The sequence below is a fragment of the Muntiacus reevesi genome, chromosome 16 (genome assembly GCF_963930625.1).
Source record: "Muntiacus reevesi chromosome 16, mMunRee1.1, whole genome shotgun sequence".
Taxonomy (NCBI): domain Eukaryota; kingdom Metazoa; phylum Chordata; class Mammalia; order Artiodactyla; family Cervidae; genus Muntiacus; species Muntiacus reevesi.
This window is the reverse complement of record NC_089264.1, coordinates 7511544-7525392: the sequence shown is the minus strand read 5'-3', so window position 1 is coordinate 7525392 and position 13849 is coordinate 7511544. Positions and strand designations below refer to the sequence as shown.

Genomic DNA, 13849 nt, shown 5'->3' with positions numbered 1-13849 from the left:
GCTTTAGTAAAACTCAAAATGTATTTGGTGGGGATAGGGGTGGTGACTAATTATCAGAGTTTTTTTTAAGTATTTACCACTTTCACCTCTTAAGCAGAACAGATAATGCTACTTAAGGGGTTTCCAACATATCTCTGCAACTGTTAAAGGAACAGTAGTACATGGGTTGAGATGCTTTAGTCCCTTCATATGGAATCCCATACCTCTCCATCCTTTTCTGCTTTGCTGCTGGAAGCAAGTAGTTTAAATTACTAAGGTTTAAAAATTATGTTTATTACAACACATAAAAACCTTTTCTGTATAATTGAATGAGTGAGATACAACTTACAGTTGCCTAAAAGTGCTGAGAACTAGCTTTTATTTTTATTTCTTTTTTGAAAAAGTACATTAGCATTTTGACTATTTGGGTATACAGCCATAAGGTAAATAGAATATGTATAACAATTTCAAATGAATGTTCAGTGAGAATGGTACTTGTTTTCTGTTTTCCTACTCATATGTCATTATTTACCAATTTCAGTCCAAAAAATTTTCTAGCAAACCATCTCTCATGTGTATGATTTAGAGGTTATATAATTATGCTCTGGACAGTTTAGGTATGATTAGCAAATAATTCAAGATGACTGTGTTACTGTCTCCTCCTTGGTTTCCATAAAAACCATTGTCATTATTCTTTGACTACAACACAAACAATAAAATACATGAACATTTTGTTGGAGAATAAAGGATTCACTAAGGGTTTCCCAGGTGGCTCAGTTGATAAAGAATCTGCCTGCAATGCGGGAGATCTGGGTCTGATCCCTGGGTGAGGAAGATCCCCTGCAGGAGGGCATGGCAGCCCACTCCAGTCCTCTTGCCTGGAGAATCCCATGGACAGAGGAGCCTGGCAGGCTACAGTCCATGGGGTCACAGAGTGTCAGGCACGGCTGAGTGACTAACACACAAGGTCACTTGAAAGAAATGCACAGCACTGTAAAGCTGCTCTAATACAGCTACGTGGACCACATTCCTCTTTTGTTTAAAATCCTCAGTGTCGATAACGTGTGCATGCTCAGTCATGTCTGACTGTGTGCAACTCCATGGACTGTGGCCCACCAGGTTCCTCTGTCCGTGAAATTTTCCAGGCAAGAATACTGGAGCAAGCTGCCATTTCCTTCTCCAGGGAATCTTCCCGACCGAGGGATCCAACCCACATCTCCGGTGTCTCCTGTGTTGGCAGGCGGATTCTTTACCACTGAGCCATCTGAAGCCCCAGTGCTGATTAGACAACTTCAAAAGTGCCAAGGCTCAATTTAAAAATATCATTTAAAATTTTAGGCATATGCCTGACTTTATGCCAAGTGAACAACAGTAAGAAATAGAAGATGGAATTTTGTGACAGGATGATAAGGAACTTTTAAGGTTGACAGAGGAAAGGATGAAAAATTCCACTCATAGGGCTAAAACTCCACTTCTGCATGCTAGGAAAGGTAGTAAGGTCTTGTATCCATGTTCTCATTTGATCTTCATGCCAAACCCATGAATATCTCTGATGTTTGTGTGTATGTGTACATAGGTCGAGAGATATAGGAGCTTATGTTGGTAATTAGCTGCCCAATTGTTTTTATTTACTTTAGCAGATCTAGCTACATTATACATATTTATATTATAATTCATATTTGGTTGACTAAGAAAATAGTAACTCTAAAAATTCTGTGCTGAAACATACTTTTGCCTATTGCTGAAAAACCATATTAAACACTAAAATTTCTTTCCCAGCCTTAATTTGGTCACCAAATACTTTTGTTAACTATCAAAAGATAAAATAGGTCAAAATATAATTTGGGAAGCCTAGATAAGAAACAAAAAGCTAACAGACAATTCCCCCAAAGAATGTCACACATGTAATGAGTCCTAACATAAATCACCATATAAAACTCTTTTGCAGTTATTTAAAAAAAATTTTGTCTTTTCTATTTGCTTTGATATGTTCATTCTGTTAAAGAAATTTGGAGAAAATACAATGATATATAAAGTCTCCCACTTCACTCATTCTCAGACCCCTGTTTCTTTAAATTAGATTTTTTTTTTTTTTTTTTTTTTGCCTTCAACTCAATCTTTTAATGCCTGTAACTGCTTTTGGCTTTATAGAATGAAGCCTCAAAAAACTAAGTTAGTGGGGTAGCATAGAGATTCACATTTGGAAAAATAATTTTGGAAATAGTCAAATTTTTGTGTTAAATTATATTCAAATACAATTCTCTTATAATGTTTATTGGATATTATGTCCCTTATTAATACTTTTATTTGCTATTGTTTAGTTGCTAAGTCTGGTCCAACACTTTTGTTATCCCATTGGCTGTAGCCCACCAGGTTCCTCTGTCAATAGGATTTCCCAGGCAAGAATACTGGAGTGGGTTACTATTTCCTTCTCCAGGGAATCTGCCCAACCCAGGACTAAACCCAAGTCTCCTGCATTGACAGGCAGATTTTTTACCACTGAGCCACCAGGGAAGCCCAATACTTTTATAAGCATTTTCAGATTTCCTCAGAAATTGTTTGGCTTGGTAAGAGTAAGCAGAATTATTTTCTCCTGAGGAAATGGTTACTTCATTGCTATATAAATATGTATTGATACATAGAGCAGAATTTATATCAGACAAAAAAAAGCAAACAATCTGAATGTACAACAGCAGTGTAAAATGGCTAAATAAATTATAATGTATGTGTTTGATGTAATATTCAGCATCCATTAAAATCAATAGATTAAAAATTTTGGATTTGAATGGCTAAGGTGATGAGAGAAAGCTTGTGATATACTGTTAAATGGAAAAGGCAAAATTCAAAACTGTATTTTTAATTATAATTGATACAGTTTTAATTTTTACTTTATGGCTCTAATTTCACTTAGCTATATATCTGTATATCTAAGTATATGTTTTTTTGTTGCTTTACTCTCTAACTCATAGACAACTCTTCGCAACCTTGTGGACAGTGGCCTTCCAGGCCACTCTGTCCATGAGATTTCCCAGGGAAGAATACTAGAATGGGTTGCAATTTCCTCCTCCAGGGGATCTTCCTGACCCAGAGATTGAACCTGGTCTTCTGCACTTGCAGGTCAATTCTTTACCACTGAGCCACCAGGGAAGCTTATGAAATGTGTGTATGGGTGTGTGTGTGTATTTGTGTGTGTGTGTGTATGTATACACACCTATTTTATTGTGGTAAAAAAACAGAGAACACAAAGAAGACATACAGATAGCCAGCACACACAGGAAAAGATGTTAAGCATCACTAATCATCAGGGAAATGCAAACAAAACCACAGTGAGATATCACTTCAGAACAGCTCAGACAAGGACAAGAAATAACAAGTGCTGGAAAGGATGTGAATAAAAAAGAACTCCTGTATACTGTTGGTGGGGTTTAAACTGGTGCAGCCACTATGTAAAACAGTATAAACCTTCCTCAAAAAATTAAAAATAGAACTACCGTATCATCCGGTAATTTCACTTTTGAGTATTTACCCAAAGAAAGCAAAATCACTAATTAAAAAACCCTATTTTCATTCTAGTATTATTTATAACAGCCAAGATATAGAAGCAAGCTAAGGTCCATCAATAGGTGAATGGATAAAGATGTAGTGTATATATACAGTAGAATATTTGCTTTTTAAAAAAAGAGTGAAATCTTGCCATGGGACATCATGGATGGGTCTAGAGGGTATTATGCTCAGAGAAAGATAAATACTATATGATCTCACTTATATTTAGAATCTAAAAAACAAACAAAACAAAACAAAAATAGACTCGTAGATACGGAGAACAAATGGGTGGTTGCCAAAAAGACAAAGTTTGGGGGAATGAGTGAAATTAAGGTAATAGGTAAGTGAAATTAAGAGTACAAACTGCTGATTACAAAATAATTAAGTCATGGGGATGTAATTTACATACATATGCACAAGAAATATGGCCAGTAATACTGTAATGACTTTGTATGGACACAGATGGTTCCTAGACTTCAGGTTTGATCATTTCATAATGTATTTAAATGTCAAATTAATATTTTATATTCCTGAAGCTAACATAATATTGTTTGTCAGCTGTATTTCAAATAAAAAATAAGTAGATGAGAGGTATACAATATATAGATAGATACAGTTATCAAAATAATATAATGCACATAATTACATTAACATGTAATATATTGCTGGTAATTATACAAACACCTAATATTTTATGCCACTTTTTTAAAAGTTTATCAGACATTCCTGCATATATTGTATCTTCTACATTTCTCATCGCAGTTCTATGAACTAGGTAATTGTCTCCACTTTAACAAATGATGGGTAAAGTTCAGATAGATTTGTATTATCTATCACTAACAATAACAACAACAAATTAGTAGTAGTAACTGTAGCAGCAGCAATAAGAGAGGAGTGGCAACTAGTCATTGTTGAACACATGCAGTTGTGAGAGGGTCTCTGAATAAAATGAATATCTGTTTATCCCCCCAAAAGATTCAGGTCATGAGCACAAGGGGGCGGGGCTTGCAGGTATCTGATACTAAGAAGAGAAAAGATTCTGTTGTGGGTCCAGCTGTACTATGGAAGTGTAGGAAAAGATTTAGTGTCGTAGAGTAAAAAGAGTACCTAACTTGGAATCAGGTGATCTATATCCTTAATCTAGGACATACCACTAATTTTATCTGTGAAAAAGGTAAATCATTTCTCCTGACTTTCTTCATGTATAATAGCAGTACTAACTAAGATCCTTTACAAGTCTACCATTTAGAGTTACTTTTTGCTTCCTTTAGGTGGGCACTGAACTACCATAGTCTGGGGAAGGGGAAGAGAAGAAATATAAGAATATGAATTTGAATAAGAATGAGAATGAAAAGAAGAAAGAGAAGTCCACTAAATACTCATAGCATAATACTTTATATGATATAATAATTAAACCTCAAAATAGCTTTACCTGCCATTAGTACAAAGTTTGTTCATCTCTTTTCCAGTGAAAGGGCAAATTAGAAATTTACTTTACCATGATACCCATTTTTGAATAATAATCACTATCTTTGGGGAATCTAAGACTTACAGATTGAAAAGAATTGGATTTTGAAGACCAAAGATGTATCTGAAAAACAACTATCTGTTTCTTTCAATATATGTTTTTACATAATTTCACATTAAAAGAATGTCTTTTTTTTTTTTGACAGTTGGTGAATTACATCCCCTAAAGGGTAAAATGAGATGTATTTTATGTATTAGATACTAGTTCCTTTGAACAAGAATAATAAACTTTTCATTTAACTTCCTTTTTCTAACTGACACTTTTTGCTGATTTACTGCATCTAAAGAATAAATATATAAGTATGTAATTATGTAATCTCAGAACCATCTTGCTAGTTGTAAGGTGATAAAAAAAAAAAACTACTTTCCATCATTTAATTCTCTCATGCCTAAAGGAGTATTTTTACCTTTTGACTGCTAAAGGAAGATATCTTCTCAAAGCCATTCTCTACCTTATACATTTTTTTAATTATGTATTTCAGGCCCTGCTTGATACTCAGAATCTTTTGCGTGCACAAATCACAAATTTTACTTTCAACCTGGGATTTTCAGGGAAATTTTACCATACAGGTAAGATAGAGATTAACTATCCCCGTAGTTAGCCTCTCTGACCACTCTAAAACTGTGACCCCTCCTCTTCACACCTTCTTGCGTCTCTCCACTACTTTATTTTCTTCATATCAATTTCATTTAACTTATTTTTCCACCTTTACAAAATGTTAATAGCTTAAAAGTTTATTCACCATGTTATTATTTAATGGCCTTTTCTCTACTGAATTATAATTTACATATATAAAACTGTGTAAGTAATAAGTATAGTGCTCAATGAATTTCAGCAAGCGTACAGAGCTACGTACCCAGATCAAGAAAGAGGTAACTAGCAGAATCTACACACCCTCTCCCTTGTGCTGCTTTAGAGTCACTAGCTTCCCACCAAGAAAACCACTATCCTGACGTCTAATATCATAAATTAGTTTGCCTGGCTTTAAGATCTGTATAAAAAGAATCATATAAATGGGCTCTTCTATATATAGCTTGTTTTGTCTAACATTTTGGTTTTGCAGACATTACTGTGTAGGGTTGTATTTCTTTCAGCTTTATTGTTCTGTAGTATTTCACTGTTTGAATTTACAGAATTTCTTTATTCCATTCTGTTCCAGTGTGAATGGCTGGGTTGTTTTCAGTGTTTGCCTTTCTTTTTTTGAATAGTAATGTTAAGAACCTTTTAAACACAACTATTGTTAAAAATAGTTGTCCTTCAGAGGACATATGTTTTTCTGTTGTTTATCAACCAGTAGAATCGCTGGTTATATGGTATAATTATGATCAGCTTTAGTAGAAAATGCCAAACAGTTTTTCAAAGTGGTGATATCAATTTATATTTCCAATACTATGTGAGTTTTCCTGTTCTTTTATATTCCTCCAAGTATTTAATGTTATTAATATTTATCTTATTATTTTAACCCTTCTGGTGGGCATGTAGTGAAACCATATTATGGTTTGAATGTACATTTCACTGACAAGTAGTGAAACTGAGTTCCTTTCACATATTTATTGACCATTTGTATCTCTCCTGTTTTTGAAATATCTTACTGCTTTTATTGGGTTATCTGCCTTTACTTATTTACTTTACTTATTGATTTGTAGAAATTCTTTATGTATTCTTAATGACCTCTTTGTCAGTTATAGGCATTGCAAATATTTTCTCCTGATGTGTGGTTTATCATTTTTACATGCCTATCAATACTTTTTGATGAGCAAAGTGTAGTCCAATTTATCTTTTTTTTCCTTTTTGTCTTTTTAAAGACATTTTTGCATGCCACAAGATCATGAACATATGTCCCTACATTCTTAAAATGCATGCATCTGAGATCCCTCTAGAATTGATTTTTGTGTATGTGTGAGATAAGGGTCAAGATACCTGCTTTTTGAGCTAGTGTGGTTTTCTAATTAATTTGAAAACACTTGTTCTGATTTCAGGGTGAGGGTTCTACTTCACAACAAAAAAATAGAAAGAAACCTTCTTTTTCTCATAAAGATGTCTAATTGGTACCAAGTATTGAAAAGACCATCCTTTTTTCACTGCACCATGGTGTCATCATTGTAATAAATTAGATGACCATAGATGTGTGGACTCTGTTTCTGGACTTTCCTGCTCATTGGTTATATTTGTGTCATCATGCTATCTTATTTACTATAACTAATTGGTTCAATTCAGTCACTCAGTCATGTCTGACTCTTTGCAACCCCATAGACTGCAGCACTCCAGGCTTCTCTGTCCATCACCAACTCCGGGAGCTTGCTCAAATTCATGTCCATCAAATCAGTGATGCCATCCAACCATTTCATCCTCTGTCATCCCCTTCTCCTCGTGCCTGCAATCTTTCCCAGCATCAGGGTTTTTTCCAATGAGTTAGTTCTTTGTATCAGGTGGTCAAAGCATCAGAGTTGATAATAATATTTAAGTCTTCTAAGTTTGTTCATCGTCTTCATCATTGCCTTGGCAATTCTTGGCCTTTTGCACTTTTATATAAATTTTAAAATTAGCTTACCATATCCACAAAGATCCTCACTAGGATTTGCTGTTGTTGTTGTTGTTGTTGTCCAGTCACTAAGTCCTGTCCTACTCTTTGCAACCCCAGGGACTGTAGCAAGCCAGGCTCTTCGGTCTTCAACTGTCTCCCAGAGATTGCTCAAATTCATGTCAAGTGAGTCAATGATACTGTCTGAACTATCTTATCCTCTGTTGCGCTCTTGTCCTTTTGCCTTCAATCTTCCCCAGCATCAGGGTCTTTTTCAGTGAGTCAGCTTTTCACATCAGGTGGCCAAAGTATTGTAGCTTCCACTTTAGCAACAGTTCTTCCAATGAATATTCAAGGTTGATTTCCTTAGTATTGACCAGTTTGATCTCCTTGCAGTCCAAGGGACTCTCAAGAGTCTTCTGTAGCACTGCAATTCAAAAGTATCAGTTCTTTAGCACTCAGCCTGCTTCTGGTCCAACTCTCACACCCATACATGACTACTGGGAAAACTATAGCTTTGACTACACAGACCTTTGTTGACAAAGTGATGTCTCTCTTTTTAATACGCTGTTTATCAGCTTTCCTTCCAAGAAGCAAGCATCTTTTGATTTCATGGCTGCAATCACTGTCCACAGCGATTTTGGAACCCAAGAAAAGAAACTCTCACTGCTTCTGCTATTTCCCCATCTCTTTGCCATGAGATGATGGAATCGGATGCCATGATATTGGTTTTTTAATGTTGAGTTTCAGCCCAGCTTTTTCACTCTCCTCTTTTACTTTCATCAACAGGCTTTTTAGTTCCTCTTCACTTTCTGCTGTTAGAATGGTATCATTTGCATATCTGAGGTGGTTGATATTTCTCCTGGTAGTCTTGATTCCAACTTGTGATTCCTCCAGCCCAGCATTTCACATGAAGTACTCTGCATAAAACTTAAATAAGCAAAGTGACAATACACAGCTTTGTCACCCTGTAGAATTTTTATTTAAATTACATTAAATCTGTTAATTAATTTGGGGAGAATTGTTGTACTAAACATTGAGTCTTCCTATGCTTGGACGTATTTGTGCTCAGTGTGTGCTCAGTCATGTCCGACTCTCTGCCACCCAGGGACTGTAGCCCGCCAGGCTCCTCTGTCCATGGAATTTTCCAGGCAAGAATACTGGAGCGGGTTGCCAGTGCCTACTTCAAGGGATCTTTCTGACTCAGGGGTCAAACCCGAGTCTCTTGCGTCTCCTGCATTGGCAGGCGAATGAATTCTTTACCAGTAGGGAAGCACTCATATTTAGTAGGTTCTCTTTAATTATACTTGACAAAACTTTATTAATTTTCTATTTATTCCTTGGTGGAGTTTTTTGATGCCATAGTTAATGGTGTCTTTTTTAAAGTTTATTTCCCCATTTCTCTGTTAATAATATGTAAAAATAAAATTGATTTTGTGTACTGATATTAATATTCAGCAGCCTTGCTACACTCACTTATTAATTCTATACTTTCAAGATTCTTTTGGATTTTCTACCTATTCAATCACACAATTTTTGTATGGTAAAAATTTTATTTCTTCCTTTCTGAGCTTTATGAAATTTCTTTTCTTTTCCTTGCCTACTGCATTAGCTTGAATGTCCACTAAATATTAAATAAACATAGTGATAACAACACATGTCCTGTTCCTGACCTCAGGGGAAACCCTTAAGTAGTTCTGTTCCTGTTCTTGAGGGGAATTTTTTCAATAGGCAATTTCATAGAAAGTCTTTATTAGCTTAAGTAAGATCCCTTCTGTTCCTAGATTGCTAAATGTATGGATGTTGAATGTACTTTATTTGTAAATTATCTGTTGTCACTCCTCACTAAAATGATCACTCTACAAACACTTCATTGTTGTAATACCAGCAAGCAGAACAGTGCCTATTGAAAAAAAAAAAAAAATGAGGTAATGAATAAAGGATTGGGTGAAAATAAAATTACCTTTATTTTCACCATTAGTATTTATAAGGGACAAGGTCAGAGAATAAACTTTGACCATGTTGTGTTGTGAAAGAAAATCACTTAAACATTAAGAATAACTAAAAACTTCTTTCCCAAACATAATAGAAATACATAAAAACTAAATTTTCATTGAAATACATACATTTCATACATACATACATACATTGAAATACAATAGAAATACATGAAAACTAAATACACGGCAACTAAATTTTTTTGTCCAGTGCTGATACTAAAGAACGACTCTAGCCAGTTGCTCCCCGTGATTTCTGTTTCTGAGCGACTCACCTCTTTCCTTACTGGGGTTCTCCCAGACAGCTCACAGTCCTCTCTCTAAGCCAAGGAGAGAACACAAGAGGAAGCTAAGGAGAAAGCGTGAAAGAGTTTTGTATAAGATCTGAAAGTGCCCACAAAACTTAGCTCAGGTTGTCTAAAACCAGTAAAATCAGTTTTCAGTGGGAACAGATATGAAACTTAATAATGTGAATCCTTTGAAAATTGGATATTGTAAAGTTTAATTGAATTACATTGTCTTCCTTTCTAAATGAGTAACTCCTTTTTCTGTTAAAAATTCTGTTTTATTCAGTCTTGAAGGGAAGAAGAAAAATAGCACCATCATATTAGTAAGATTTTATCTTAGGAAAGAGTTTCATTTTATTTGGTTTACTTTTAGTTTTTGAAAGATTTGTGCATTTGTGAAAAATAAGGAGATGAAAGGATAAAAATTATAGTTCCCTTTTAGTGAGCAACACCATATTTTAGGTACTTAACTAAACATTTATCTTGTAACTTTTCATTGAATTCTAGGAATTAAAGAATGTGTTATCTTGCTTTCTAGATAACACAGAAACTTCGAGGGGCCCAAGGTTATATAGCTAGTTACATGTAAAAAAAAAAAAAAATACTCAACTTCTAGTCAGAGCCCAAGTCTTATGTATTAGGAAAAAAATGGATTTTTATCATTTAATTGGCAATCCTTGATTAAGGAAGCTGAATGGCAAAAGGTGCCTTCCCCTTATCTATAGGTTCTTTAGGTTGTATATTTTTTCAAATCACCAAGAACCAATCAGTTCAGTTCAATTGCTCAGTCGTATCCGGCACTCTGCAACCCCATGGACTGCAGCACGCCAGGTCTCCCTGTCCATCACCAACTCCCAGAGTTTACTCAAACTCATGTCCATTGAGTCAGTGATGCCATCCAACCATCTTATCCTCTGTCAACCCCTTCTCCTCCCGCCTTCAGTCTTTCCCACCATCAGGGTCTTTTCAAACGAGTCAGTTTTTCGCATCGGGTGACCAAAGTATTGGAGTTTCAGCTTCAGCATCAGTCCTCTAGTGAATATTCAAGACTGATTTCCTTTAGGATGGACTGGTTGGATGTCCCTGCAGTCCAAGGGACTCCCAAGAGTCTTCTCCAACACCACAGTTCAAAAGCATCAATTCTTCAGCACTCAGCTTTCTTTTTAGTTCAACTCTCACATCCATACATGACTACTGGAAAAACCATAGCTTTGACTAGATGGACCTTTGTTGGCAAAGTAATGTCTCTGCTTTTTAATAAGCTATTTAGAAACAGATCACTAGCCCAGGTGAGATGCATGAGACGAGTGCTCAGGCCTGGTGCACTGGGAGGAACCAGAGGAGTCGGGGTGGAGAGGGAGGTGGGAGGGGGGATCGGAATGGGGAATACGTGTAACTCTATGGCTGATTCGTGTCAACGTATGACAAGGCCCACTGAAATGTTGTGAAGTGATTGGCCTCCAACTAATAAAATAAAATTAAAAAAATAATAATAATAAGCTATTTAGGTTGGTCATAACTTTTCTTCCAAGAAGCAAGCATCTTTTAATTTCATGGCTGCAGTCACCACCTGAAATAACGCTGCAGATGAGAACCAATAGTGTTTGTACATTTTAATTATATCAGAAAATTAATTAACAATGTGAAGAGCAAAGTTATATAAATTAGTAAATGCTCATCTTATCTCTAAACTCCACATTTGGTCTATGAATGATGGTTAAGGGTCCTGAATTTGGAGTTGTGTAATCTGGGTTAGAATTAAGATTCTGAATTCAGGTTCTACCCCGTATTTCCATTGACTTGTGACAAATTGCATCACCTCTACAAATATCAATTTCCTTATCTGTAAAATGCAGTTAGTGGCTTTGAGCACATAGTTCTAGTGAGAATTAAATGAGACAATACTTGAAAAACAGTTAAGATAGTCTCAATCAATGATAGTTTTTAATGTAGTATCAGAGTAAGAAATATTACAGAAAAAATATTGAAGAGACACAAGTTACTTAAATAGATACATAATAAAATAATAATTTACATTAACTATAAGATTTCAGTGTAGTTTTGTAACAATTTAAGGAATGACACTTAAAGTTGAGTAATTTGACTTCAGTTCTTCTCTCTCCAGTTCTGACAAAAGTTGGAAAAGTGGAGAAACAAAAGAGTGACAAGAAGCCAGGCTAATCAAACCATGAATAACTATGTTTCAGCTGTTTTTTATCATGATGTTTGAAGTATTAGGCAACAGATACTTATTCTCAATGTAATTAATTCTGATGTAAAATATCTGCAAAGTAGAAAGAAAGGAAATCAGATAAGGGAGAGCTGTAAAGAAAAAAGGAAGGGCCTACGCCTGCTATGAACTTACATAAGCCTAGGGTGCTCAGGAAAGGACAACAAATGCCTGAGCAATCTTTCCAGAGAATTCTGAAATCTGTTGCACTGTCCTCATATATAAACTTTGAGTAAAGGCCAACTAGAAAAATGAATAAAGAGGAGAGCATAAGAAAGATAGGGAAAGGTAGGAACTATAGGAGACAGAGAATGGAGCTTAAAAGTAGTTGGAGGGGTGACTTTATTCATAAAGTAGGAAATCTCAGCTCACTTTTCCCAGAGGAGGTGGAAATCAGCAATGAACTGATTACTAGGAAACCCTAAGAGAAATCTACTTGTTTTCAGTATGCGAAAGTAAAACTGCAACAAGTAATTGACCTGTAATCTTAACTAATAGGGTGTCCTGAGTACATACAAAATGTTAAGCAAGAGAAGAGTATATAAGTAGAGACATTTAACTGCAGGGAAACCAGAAGCATCATCCTTATGTCAGAAAGAAAAAAAGAAAAACGTATTTAAGCATCACCAGTCACACTTAGCAAATGTCTCTTTACCAGGGCCACCTTATTTATTACCTAAAAGGCAGCAGGGCACAAGACTTTGCCATGACTGGGGTCATCAGATTTCTATGCCCCTGACTGTATCTTCCTATTCTTTCTCATTCCTTTCTGGAAGGCTTCCCAGAGCTTAGAAGCCCCAAGAATGCCTGGTGTGGGTGACTCATTAATCAAGCAATTACTTAATATAATGGCTTGATCAGTTCTTAAATACAGTGTCCCCTCTGTCACATAACACTCTGGTGAGCCGCCGCCCCCTATATAGTACTGTAGTGAAAAAAAGAAAAAACTCTAGGAGACACGTAGAAGATGCAAGAACAGGAGCAAGAAATACAGGAGGGAAGGACACGGGCATTTTAAATTACCCAGTATGTGCCTGGACTATGTAGACACTTTCTCACAAAAGGAATAAAATAGGTATTGCTGTCCATATTTTTACCTACTTGCCCACATCTCAAATGTGCTGGAACCTAGAAATAAACTAAAAAGCTTCTAACTCCAAAGGCTGTACTTGTTCAACTCTACTGACATGAGTAACGAAAGTAACATGAGTAGTATGCTAAAGAGAATAAAATAAGGGAACCAAAACAGATTCAATTTAAATTGCCCTTTACACAGAGAGCAAAAATTCCCTCACATCAGCAAAGTACTTAAGCGTATGAAGGTGAAATTGAAGACTGTCCTTATTGAAAGATTATGTTATTACACCCATTCTATATCACTAATCCTGTTCCTCCTGCATACATCAGAACAACCATGCAGCCTCATATTACATCTTTATCTTTGGTCTCTTTCATTGCCCAATAAATCATAAGATCTAACTGATCCTTTTCCTGCCAGTACGCTCTACCTTCATTCTTTCAGAAAATTATATCATAGAGGGGTGGTAACAAGCAGTAGGCTTGGTTGGCTGTGCAGGTGGAACAGTCTGTCCACCCTTGTTAGCCTCTAGAGACCCATCAGAACCAGTCACATAAGAACTGCTATTTAAAATAGGCGGACATTTTTCTCCATGCAGAAGGGACAACATTTAAAGAATCTACTGTTCTAGGACCTTATGGAATTGAGTGTCATCGCTGAAATTAAAGTGTGACTGCATAATTTTG

At 35.7% G+C, this 13849-nt stretch overlaps 1 protein-coding gene across 1 annotated transcript in view; it reads left to right on the top strand.

The window, feature by feature from the left end:
* Positions 1–13849, top strand: part of LOC136147998 (bifunctional heparan sulfate N-deacetylase/N-sulfotransferase 3) — a 164397-nt gene that overhangs the window by 49808 nt on the left and 100740 nt on the right. The window contains exon 2 of the mRNA XM_065907434.1: positions 5532–5619. Within this exon, the coding sequence (XP_065763506.1) occupies positions 5532–5619 (88 nt within the window). The remainder of the gene's footprint in view (positions 1–5531; positions 5620–13849) is intronic.